Below are 12,429 nucleotides of genomic sequence, written 5' to 3'. Positions count from 1 at the left end.
TGTTCGCTCATCTCTATTAAAAACGCATTGCACAAAAATCGCAAGTTCGTGCTTTGCAATTTTCGTGCGATGTGTTTTTAACATTAGAGAGTCCTATTGACATTCGCGTTAAAAAAAACGCAGTGATATCACAATCACCAGTGTGCAGGAGCCCTAACAGTGCGGCTGATGAATGAGTGGAACGGGTTACCACGGGAGGTGGCGAGTTCTCCTTCAATCACTGGTGTAACTATAGGGTATGCGGTTGCACCCGGGCCCAGGAGCCTTAGGGGAGCCATAAGGCCTCTCTTCTCCATATAAGGAGCCCAGTACTATGAATAAAGCATTATAGTTGGGGGCCCCGTTACAGGTTTTGCATTGGGGCGCGGAAGCTTCAAGTTACGCCTCTGCCTTCAATAGAAGTGTTCAAACAAAGGCTGGACAAATATCTGTCTGGGATGATTTAGTGATCCTGCCCTGAGCAGGGGATTGCACCCGATGACCCTGGAGGTCCCTTCCAACTCTACCATTCTAGGACTGATCTTAATTACATTCCTTATTTGCTGTTTTGTGGGAAGTGAAGTGTTAATCCTTTACAAGCGAGCTGGGTGTGACTCTACAGAATTTGCCCCTCTGGACTACTAGATTGATCCTTGAACTACATTACTGACACTGCTTTGTTTCTTCTCGTGCATAGAGCACTATTAATCCTAGGATGTAGTTAGTGTTAAAGGGTCTGTCCGAGTTCTAGAATAACTGTTAATCCAGCTCTCCATGCTCGAACATAGCAAATAAGCATATACTCACCTCCCCGTGCTTGGTCCTCTGCGTCTGCATCTGTACGACTGCCCCTGCCTTGTTTACAGGACATCACGGGGGCTGCAGATCAAACTCTGTTATTGGCTGCAGCGTCCTGTAAACAGGCAGGGGAAGCCTGTAAACGTGATGTCACCGGGGAGACCCAGCAGGGAGAGCGGAGCGTATGCTTATGTTACAGCATAGGGAGCTGGATTTACAGTAATTCTACAACTCTGACAACCCCTTTAAATAAATCTATGGTAAATTGCTTGTTTTTAGAACATTGCTCACTTTCATTTCTTTGTTCATAAATAATTATTGCATATTTTTGTAACTCCTTCTACTGCATCGTAGCCGGACTCTGCATCGCAATACCTCCACCCGTGACATCCTCTCCCCACTGGGAACACAAACGCTTGGCTGAGCTGAGAGCATGTGTGTATGGGGGAGTTAGGAGGAATAGTTATCCGATGGCCATGGTCAGCTGACATGTCTGCCTTTGGGTTGAGCCCCTAATTCATTGCACCCGGACAACTTCTTTGTATACTTTATTCATAGATTAACTACTCATTTTAATCAATACTAATAACTGTAAAGTTTTGAACTGCTGGCCCAAAAACCAGGGAATAGATTGAGTTAATTCGTCCTTATTATGGGATCAGCCCTCTCTGTTCCATCCAGTTCGATGCGGCCTTCGCGTTCACAAACCTTCGTGTAATGTTGCCAATAAAGAGCGTTCAAACAGAAGGCGTCCCCCCCTGGCTCCGCCCACTCTTCCTGCAGTGCCGCAGAGCATTCTGGTTATTTGTAGTGAAGTGACAGTTTTAAGACAATTAAGGAATACGAGCTGGGACTATGAATCCCGGCATGCTTCACCGAGTGCATCAATGAACGTGGAGCATGCCGGGAATTGTAGTCCTATTTGATACATAGACTACTTGTTGGCATTCTGGGAGGAACTCTCTTTCCCAGGGTCCCCGGCGGCGGGGGCAGGACAGCGCCTGCGGGGGCGTGTCAGAGGCTGCCGGCAGCGTGCTAGTGTTTGTGTGCATCAGGAGGCGGCTAAGGAGACAGAGCCGGGACGTACGGGAGACCGCCGCTATGTCTGTGCAGGTAGTGACAGCGAAGATGGCAGACGTGGAGCTGAAGGAAGCGGCCCCGGCAGCCGCCCCTGCATCCCTGACCACCAGCAACCTGACCAACGAGCCCGACAACAACACCGCGGTGTCCCCGCTCAGTCAGCCGGTGAAGGGGGTCCCGGCTTCTGCCATGAAGAGGACGGACCCTGCGCAGCGCCCCGGAGAGGGAGCGGGTAGCCCGGAGGGCGCAGTCAGCGAGGCACCGCGTACTGTGAAAAAGGTAATGTGGCCCTCGTACGTCAGGAGTGTCGGCGGTGGCGTCACCGCTGACGGCTGAGGCCGCGCGCTTCACCTGCTCGTGACGTCCCCCGGCCTGTCCTGCCGCTTCCCGTGTGTCAATGTCACCTCATCTCCGGTCCCGTCTGCGCGGAGAATCCTAATCTGTTAGCACACGTTACCCGCTTGCTGGTTACGGCTGCAGCGAGTGTGTGCGCGGCGGTTACGGGAGCTGTTACTGTTGGCTGCGCCGCTCTACTAACGCTTTCCTTATGCAGTTACGGACTACTTTTCCTCCATCATCTCTCGGCGGGAGAGCACCTCGCTGTTGCTATGGTGTGACGTGCACAGGTGTGCGCTCCGGCTGTCATTGAGTGATTCCTGCTCTCGTGCGTTCTGCTCTCTGATTGGTCGGTACTGGAGCCGCGCTGATTGGTTGTTTCTTAACGTCTAGCGCGTCTCAGCTGAAGATGCGCCGAGGAGAAGCGCAAGATGCAGCCATGATCCGGCGCTGCTGCTCCTGTGACCTTGACGTGTCCTTTATAAGGACGTGTGTGGTGGGGAGGTGTAGTTGTGCAGGCAGTGCATTGTAGAACTACATATACCTGCGTGCCTACCGGTGACTGATGAGGGGGCACCAACCTGACACCTCTTCTCTAGAGATTCTGGGCAGCTGATATATCTATCCCCCTGTAGCTCAGACTAGTGATGAGGACCCTTGCTGTGACCTGTAAGAATTCGTTCACACCTGTGTGGTTTTAGTCTCTCTCCATTCAGCTCTGTCCTTGGAGCCGAACCGTGAAGATGACTCATCTGGCACATGATGGATTCCGAGGGTGCTGGACAGACCCCTTTGATTATAATGGGGTCCGTCCAGCTTCCAGTATAGTGTGGCATTCTGTGCTTTTATCTGAGCCGGGGGTCCGAAGCAATGTGAGCCCAACCTAAAATAATGACCGTGCCGACAACCTGCACTACATCACACAGCAGACCGTTGTACTGGACCAAGGCTGGCCTAGTCTTACTGCCTGTCATCATGGACACGTGGCATCAATCATGACAAGTGACCCTGGTATTGGTGGCACGGCCTGCACAGTCTGAGGTATATAAACCCCTAGGGTCTGCACACTTGGGATGCCTCATTCACATGAGTGTCTTCTACGAGGTCTTCACCGCCTGCACTCAGGAGCTGACACTTGGACACAGGTTGCTTCTACTGGGCTGAATCTACACTGTAATAGGAGACTTTGGTTCAGTAGAACATTGTGGTGCTGCATGCAGAGTCTGGAGAAAGATGCCCAAATCCAACCTGGGTCCAGTGGTACTGGCACCTCCAGCAGTGGTCCTACCCCTGGTCACATGGTATGGTCCTACTTCTGCACTGCAGGACTCAACCAGCTGACATCTGTCACATTGTTACAACAGGCTGTGAGCCTCTATGTACTACTGTTTATGATGCCTCTAGGGGAGAATACCTCTACTTGTGGATCTGCTGGAGCACGCCATTAACTCGTGTTCTGTCCATAAGAATCCAGCAGGAAACATCCCTCTATGAAGGAGTTACATGGCGGTATAGTAGAGGGCTGTTGAACATCCACGGAGGGCCAGTTTAGTCTCCCTTAGTTACAGAGGGCTGACAAGCTTGACCAATTCCTACCTGTTAAAAGGGTCCTTTGATGATAAGCAGAAGAAATGTCCCCTCTTTGGACCCTCAGGACTGTAATTTGTGGAGAAACCTGGCTGCAAGTGTTCAAAGAGCTCCTTCATATCAGTGGGATGCCCGTGTGTAACTCAGCAGGGGCAGGTCGTCCGTGGTGACACATGCTTTGTGATCGCTCTCCACTCTGGGCAGCTAACTAAAATGACCTAGAAACTTCCTACTGGCACACAACCTTTTTTTCTTCTCCTTTTTGTCTACTGATGGTCATAAGAGTTCTCATTGTGTGGCTTCTGAATAAATTCTAACTGGCTTTTAAAGTAACGTCTCCACTTCCGGTTATCAGGGATTCCTTCGTGTATTCCACACTGGACACGGCCTGTACTTGCTGCAGCTTGTATACGGTTTTATACCTGTAATGCCATGGCCTGCTCAGTGTGCTGCAGGACTTCTCGCAGATAGCTGCAATTGCTCTTAAAGCTGGTGGCAGCACTCTGTTTTGGCTGCAGTTTTGCATCCATAATATGGATATGGGTCTCCTGACCTGAACGCCAAGCATTATAGGATCGGTCATCAGTTCAATACCCTGGGATACCACTTTAATTATAAGTCAGAATTACTGAATATTGAAGAGTTGTGTATACAGTGCAGTTAGTCTTATTGTATATGGATCTGGGAAGGGATTGATCCCATTAGTTAGCCGGCTATTGTGAGTGTTATTTTACTTATGGCAGCTCAGTAGTGTGTGTGTCATGCCATGAGTAAGAACCTTGTGTGGTTGAAACTACGGTAGTAGGCTAACCAGGATGTCCTCATTTTACTATTTTTTATTTATTTTCAGAACTTCTGAAATAAAACTTTGGTTGCTTTCAGCGGACGGGTGCTGTACTCTTCTACTTGGAAGTGAATGACTGAATGAGGTCGGAGTTGGTTGTTCTATGATATATATTTGTCTCCTACTTCTGATTTGTAGTGGTGACCATCCATGCCCATGCTGCAGACCTCATTCATTGTCTGGAAAGAAGTCAGTCACACTTTTAAATTTTACAGATCCTGTGGGATATCGCTCCGCGTTTACTGTAACTGAGCCTCTAGATCGTGGTGAAGTTGGTGTCCCAGATGGTCCCATAGATGTGGTATTAGTGATAAACCTGGTGACTGGGCAGCCACAGAAGTGTGACAATGTTGTGGAGGCATTCCTGTGAACCCCCCTCCCCCCATCTGCGGCTGACCATTATCCTGCTGGGAAATGCCTCTTGGAAGCCGCCATGAGAGGAACACATGTGGCTGCAGGATGTCCTGAACATATCACTGAGCTGTCATTGTCCCTTGTACCACTACTATGGGGGACCGACTGTTATATACTATACCCCCCCAGACCATCACACCAGCAGGGGCCGGTGTGCCGCTCCGCAGCAAAGGCAGGATTGGGGTGCTCAATGCTAGATCTCCAGACACAAACATGAGTTGTTGGTGGCCAAACTAAACCTGGATTCACCACTGAAGACTCAGTTCCACTCAGGAACGACAAAACTGGACTGCTCCAGGCACCACTGTAAGTAGAGGTGATGGTGAGTGTCAAATGTCTGTCAGCCAAGAGCCTGGAACTGGTTCTAACAGACATAAGGTTGTAGCGATGGGGCCCTGTCTCTGGGTGGTGGACAAACTAAACAGTTAGAGCTGCTTGTCTGACTATCAGATGATCCTCCCTACTGGTGGTTTGACGAGGGCACCTTGGGCGCTGTCGCCTTGTGTGTGTACCCTCACACATTCACTGGTCCCAACACCTCCTAACAGTCTGTGGAGGATGGTCCAGGTAGTGGGGAATTAATCAATACGCCCCTCCAGCTTCTCACATTCCAGTAATGCGCCCCTTCTCAAACTGATTGTCCAAAATTTCATAGATTGCATCATAGAGGCGTCTAGATGGTCAACAAGCTCCACACAAGGGGATAGAGAGTTCACTAAACACAAGGAGCCTCGGAGAGCCCTTTTCTAGGCCAAGGGGGAAACCACTTTCAGGGACTCAGATGGCAAGACCGTTCATCTAATCACACCACAACTTGAATCATTTATATATCTGCCTGAGGGTTCTTTCACACAAGCGTATATTGGCCACAGTTTTCACGGCCGGGTGATCTACTCCCATCATCTGATGAATTGGATTCCAAGGCATTAGATCACATGGCCGTATTCCCACAACATAAAAGCGCCTGGCCAGCCAATATAGCGCCAGACATTTTTTGCGCCGGGCTCAAAAGATAGTCCTGGAACTATCTTCTGGGCCGGAATACTTTGGCCGCTGCAGGGGCTCCTATGGGAGCCTATGACAGCTGCTGGAAAAAGGAGGTGGGAGGGAGTTTAGCAGAATGACTGCTAAACTCCTGCCTTCTTCTCTCCTCCCCTCCGGCTGATTGCAATGGGAGGGAACAGAGCTAAGCTCCGCCCCTTGTCTGCAGCAAGCAATGGGAGGGGGTGGAGTGGCGTTTAGCTCAACCCCCATCCCACTCTCCCTTTGCTGGCAGGAGCTGGTATACGCTCGTGGGAATAAAGCCTGAGATGTCATTTTGCTGCAAAACCCAACCTGCAGTTACAACTTTTTTTTTAATTATTATTTTATTTAGAGTGTATGACTTAGTAATATGAGTTGTTTTTTTTTTCTTTTGCCACCCCTGTTATTCCTGAGTGTCTACCCCCCCTCCCTCTCACAATTTAATAAGTAACTATAACAAGTAATTTATCCTTTTCCATAGTTGAGCTACTTCAATAATTTTTAGGATTCCGAGTGGCTTTATATGCGCCTGTGAGGGATGGATATAGATGACCCAGGGATAACAAGGCCTGCACAGATAAAGCATGAAGTATGAGCAATCTAGTTTCTGTGGAAAGCTAATCATAATTTAAGGGACCAAGTCCTTCTTGGAAGCATTGGGCAGGCTTACTATTAGCGTGATGCCAGAATTCTGGCATAAGTTGCACCTTTTGGGCGCCACTCAGTTTATGCAAATTTAGTGTTGACTTTCACCAAATATAACATATATTGATCCTCACCAGACACTCTTCAAAAGTGTGTAGAAAAGAAGGCAGGATTTGAGTGAAGGGGTGAAAATCTTGTGTATTGCGAGGTGCACAAATATGACCTCCAATCTTTTGAAAGGACTTATTCACATGAGCAATTTTTGTTTTTTGGTAATGCTAAAACAGGAGGCTCTATTGGAATGTCTTCAGATTAATATTGGCTCTTCCTCAGTATCTGTGGTGTGGGATGCTGTGAAGGCATTTATATGGGATCATTATATACAGCAGATTATCTTACACAAGGTCTTCCTCACACAGGTGTTTGCAGAAACGCAGCCAAGGAAGCTAAATAAAAGAAAGTAGTCACCCAGCTCCCTGCCGTTACTCTCCAGAGCTCCAGGTACTTGTCAGTGGCGGCAGACCCTGCCTCCAGCAAGAGATAGCTTTGGCCATATGGCTCAGCCAATCACAGCCAGCGCTGGATGCACCAATCACGGCTGCGCTGGCTCAGCCAATCAGAGCAATCTCTTGCTGGAGGCGGGGTCTTTAAACCCCATTACCAGCAAAAGCTGCTCTGTCAGCGATGACAAGTGCCCGGAAGCCTTGTTTCTCGGCTTTTATAAATAAGGTACAGGAATCCTCTTATGTGGCAGCATTGAGACAGCCTGATAATTCTCTGGTTGTAAGAGGATGAGATTTTTGAAATTTTTTTTTCCTCTATTAAAAAATCTGCATTCTTCTAAGTTAAGTGTGGATTTGAAGATCCTTATGAATTTGGCTCGGGTGTAATTGCTAATTTTGTTGATCAAAGAGGAATGTTAGTTGACTAGAGCGATGCTGCATCAACACTTCCTAATGAAGTCACCTGGGTTGGATGCAATGGTGTACCACGAGGGGTTGCAATGGCGACCGGGCCCTTGCACTGAGAGGGGGCCCATTGTGTGCCTTACCGAGCGGTTGCGCTGTTGGCCGCGTGATTGGTGCAGCCGACAGTGTGTGGTTGAGGGAGGAGGAAGGTGGGGAGGCAGCACCGCAGGTTGGCACTCACAGAGGGGAGAGCTGTTACCCGGGGAGCCGACAGCTACTCCCATGGAGCGTGGTCCCCTTACTGATGGACTGACCACTCACAACTGCAGTCTATCAGTCACTGCCGGCCAGGATTACCAGGGGGAGGGGCTAGTGTCGCGCTAATCACCTCTGGAGCGATGGATGCAGAGCTGCTAAATGAAAGTGCAAATGGACCTTTGGTCGGTATATCAACGTTGATCACATAAACCGCATCAGGTCATGTGATCAAAGGTCCTAAACTTTCCTTCACAGGCTGTCCAGAGGTGAGTAGAGCAGGGAGTGTACTTAAGTATGTATATGCTGATGATCTGCACTTCGCTGGACATATGAAGCACTTTTTTTTGCCAAATCCCTGCTTCTCCCGTGCCGTTACTAGCCGATAATGCGGGTACCAGCGACCTTTCTGCAATGTTAAGGGATGCGGGTCAGACTGCTTCAATCGAGTTTAATGGAATCCACACTAAAATAGAGCATGCTGTGTGTGTTTACCCCACCCCACCGTCCACGGGCGGAAAATGTGATGCAGGTAAAAAAAAAATCGCTTGTGTATGAACCCATTCAAAAGAATGGGGTTCATATTCGTGCACGACTTGTGTGTCTTGCAAGGCACAAATCTCGCATGGTTTTCGTGGCCTAGGGGGCTCCAAACGGATTTTCATGTAGTCCAGGAAATGAGTCATGTTTAGAAAGCTTACGCCAAGGGGCTAGATTACGTATGTAAATTGGCACGGTTTGGGTATGGGTCCAGCTGAACTTTTGCACCCGGGCCCCTGAGCGTTTAGCTACACCCCTAGTTGGATGGTCTTTCAAATGTATTTAAGAGTTACCTGGATATGCTTCTGCCACACTTAATGAGGGTATACTTCCACCAGCCATGAGATGCCATGATTGTATGAATGACCCCTTGTAATACACGAAGATCAGTCCGGCTTTACACCAAACTTATTAATATAAGGAGGTTATACCTGTGTCCTCAGGCGGATGCTCAGGTTTGTGGGGCTGTTCTCACTCCATGCTGCCAAAGCCTTTGACAGCATAGAGGAGAATTATTTATGGGCTGTTCTACATAGGATGGGTTTGGGTGAGAAGTTATTGGCAAGTGTTAAACTGCTCTATTCAATGCCAGGGGTAAGTGGTCATATTTCAGGACAGATGGTGTTAGAGGCAGGGGTCTCCCTTGTCCCCTCTTCTTTGCCTTGGTAATTGAGCCTTTGGTTGGTTTGATTAGCCAATCTCCTAATATAGTAGGATTAAGTTATGGAATACACTGAAGCAGATATTGCAACTCGATGGACTTAATATATGCATCCTTCTGGAGGAGCCCTATAAGTTACTAGTCATTTTAGGTTGGAAGGATTTTCACCATGAGAGAAGAGAGGGCTAATCTTTTCGCAACAGGTACATTCTGTTCAAAACTAAAGAGCAAAAAAAAAAATCACGACTGCTTGAAACATTGGATTCCAGTGCATTCATTCACATGAGTGTTTTTTTTTGTTTTTTTTAATTTTGTCGTGAAAAAAAAAGGATTTGCGTAGTCAAAACTAGATCAGCATCAGTTTGTGGTCATACGGTTGTGTGAATGAGCCCTAAATGCTGCCACCTGGCAATCGTACCCTCTAACGGGGCCCTAAAACGGCCCCTAGAACTGTGGCACTAACCCTTTGTTCCTCTGCAACATTCTCTATCCTTAGATTGTTTGTTTTTATAAAGCAGGTTGCCTATCACATGGCTTAGGGCTAATGCTCACGGCCGGATTTCCCCCACGTGAAATGTGGCGGAAATCTGTGGCATTTCACCTCAGCTATTAGGTTCTATAGAACCTAATAGTTCAATGTTCACGCTGTGGAATTCCGCAGCGTGAAATAACCTGCGGCATGGTCTATGTGCCGCGCGAATACGTGCGGGCGGCTTCCATTGTAGTCAATGTAAGTCGGCCATCACGCTATACTTTCGCTGTAGCACAGTGTCATGACGCTGTCATGTGGGAGCTGCACAGCAAAGCCGGAAGTGAGTATTGGGTCTTTGGGGGGGGGGGGTGCGTGATGGTATTCCGCTCGCGGAGCCCGTTACGGTCCTGGGCATGAACCCTTAAGCCGATCCCGCACAAACTGATTTCAGTTGCGGATTCTGTGATCGCCGTCCGCGCAGAGGAGCCATGGTAAAATGCAGGCATTAAAAGGCCTCCCATTTTTTATAAATTTTTGTTCACACTCGAATTGCAGATTAAGCAACTGGAAGGACAAAATGCAGGATTCACTAACTTGGCGTGGATTCTGTGCGGCCACAATGAAAATTGCGTATGAGTGGCGGAAGAGCTTGGAACTAGCAATGAGTACATAGAAAAGCCTGGCTGGACATGAGAGAGAAAAATGTAAAGAATTTTCGCCTTTGCGGTTTCCTGCATGATGCTGTAATGTCGTTCCCTGCTTGCCAGTTTTCTTCCTCGTGGATGGTACACTGTGCATACACGTACATCCGCATGGAAACTCGCACGCATCTGTGACCATTCACAATTCCTTTCTGCAATGGATCACAGCTCTTCCGCCTCGGCATATGTAAACTGTGTGTTTTACACCACTCCGAAGGCCGAATGCACCCACAGATCCCACAGCAGACTCCGACGCAGTGACCTCTGTGGACCCCCTGTGGACCTGTCCATAGTGTTCTTCATCTGTAGTGCAGATGTGCCAGTCGGGTGCTGATGTGGATCAGATGGCTTCCAATGTAAACCGTCCTTGCGGAAATCCCTCTAAAATAGGACATGCTGCGGAATGTGGAGGCGGACGCCCATTCCAGATTCCGCAATGCAAATACGCCCATGTGCATTGGGCCAAAGGGAAATTTAATGGCACGTAAACACCTTTTGGCGTGATTGCAATGTGTTTTGGCTTTCTTGCATATATCTGGTAAGGAGTGCTCTTTTCCCACTGTGTGGTATAATCTAATCCACACTTTGTGAGGGATCCCAATGGCATCCTTTGTGTTCTAGTTTCATTAGAGGACACTTGTTTCCGAGCTCCCAGGACTGGTGGTGCTGTGAGCTGGACGGAGGTCTAGATGGAAGGCTTGCAGTCCTCTGACTGGTCCTATACAAGGCTGCAGTAAGACATGGCAGTGATGGCAGTCAGAGCTCCGGCTATTACACAGTCAGTGTTGTGTGGTGTCCTTGGAAGCTGCGTCATCAGTCCAGCTCTGCTCTACTTCTGTCAGGCCCTTCTGCCAGCGTCTCGCTGTGCGTCCAACTCTGTTTCATCAAGTTTGTCATTGTCCCTAACATTTGCTCATTGGACTTGGGTTTATCGGACGTTGGGTAGAGCCGCAGCTCTTAGCCATGTGTGATCACCCACTTGTTCTTGCTCATCCAGCCGCACACGTCTGCTGCCGGGTTGTGTGTGTGACGGGCCGCTTGTGTGCTGAGATCAGCTGTTTTCACCAGAAGTATTCCGGTGGTAGTAACGCACTTGTCCTAGCTTTGGAAGCTGTCATGGTGCTTAAGTGGTCGCTGGTATTTGAACACACGTTGCATAAATAAATACTACAAGTGAAGAGAAGGAACAATAGTATATCTTGTTACAGAAGAATGCCTCTTTCTTCACTTATCAAACTCCTTTGCTGCTCCTGCCCTTCTAAACTGCTTGCTCCATATAAATTTAGCAGAAAATTCAGCTTTGTCTCCCAAGATGGACTGTTGGCCCACTGAAGGGTCAAATTACATTCTGTTCATAGAAGTCTATGGAGGGTGGAGTCCCATGGGAGAAAAGTAGAGACAGACATGGTGCAGCAAATAGTGATATTTTTTTTTCTTCAGTTTACAGCTACTGAATTCACATCTACACTGCTCAGTACTTATTTGTAATTTTCCATATAGTGCTGCTTTTTCTGAAAGCGTAACGGCTCATTCACACAATCCTTTTACCGGTCTGTAGGAGCCAGCGGAGATTGTATGGCAGCAAGTACACTGCGCATTGCTGCGTATCTAATGCACGCTGTCATGCGCACTGTGACTTTTTTTGTCTTTTTAAAAAATTCCTCACTCTTTTTCATAGCGGGTTTGCGTATGTTTTGCCGCCCATATGCAATGTGTTGCATACGCTGCCCATAGAAAAGAGCTCATGCTGCTTAATAAGCGGTGAAATAGAGCATGCTGCAAACTTTTTCACAAGACTATCTATATACTAATGGGAATGGACCAATGAAAGTCCATGTACTTTCATTGACTCCATTCGCCGCAGGTCACACACTGAAATCACGGTTGTGTGACTGAGCCCTAAGGGTATGTCCACATCGAGGCGTAAATTTGGTAAATTCGTCTTAAGTAAAAGGACCTTATTTGGCGCAGATGCTGACAGGTCGTCCCAGCGATAGTTCCTGTGCTTTTACCCAGGAATGAGTATCACTTAGTGAATGGTGGCTGAGTGGGCTGCAGATCGTTCTGGCTCGCCTACCTCCATTCACAATAAACGGGCTGTTCCATAAGTTAACGACTGTCTATTTACACGGGTTGATCCGTCAGTTTTCTGCTTGTAGAAACAGGAACAACTAACAAGAGGCGGA

General features: G+C 48.2%; 1 protein-coding gene across 4 annotated transcripts in view; it reads left to right on the top strand.

The window, feature by feature from the left end:
• Positions 1 to 1,788: 1,788 nt before the first annotated feature.
• AHCYL2 (adenosylhomocysteinase like 2) overlaps positions 1,789 to 12,429 on the top strand; it is a 97,785-nt gene continuing 87,144 nt past the window's right edge. For 2 of the 4 annotated variants that reach the window (XM_066592170.1, XM_066592168.1), the window contains exon 1: positions 1,790 to 2,136. In XM_066592170.1, coding sequence (XP_066448267.1) covers positions 1,879 to 2,136 — 258 coding nt within the window. In that variant the 5' untranslated portion in view covers positions 1,790 to 1,878. Of the gene's footprint in view, positions 2,137 to 12,429 lie in introns of all 4 variants that reach the window. The other 2 variants (XM_066592167.1, XM_066592169.1) reach the window with 2 other exon arrangements.

Source organism: Eleutherodactylus coqui, chromosome 2 (genome assembly GCF_035609145.1).
Source record: "Eleutherodactylus coqui strain aEleCoq1 chromosome 2, aEleCoq1.hap1, whole genome shotgun sequence".
NCBI classification, from domain to species: Eukaryota; Metazoa; Chordata; class Amphibia; order Anura; family Eleutherodactylidae; genus Eleutherodactylus; species Eleutherodactylus coqui.
This window is presented reverse-complemented; position numbering and strand designations above follow the sequence as displayed.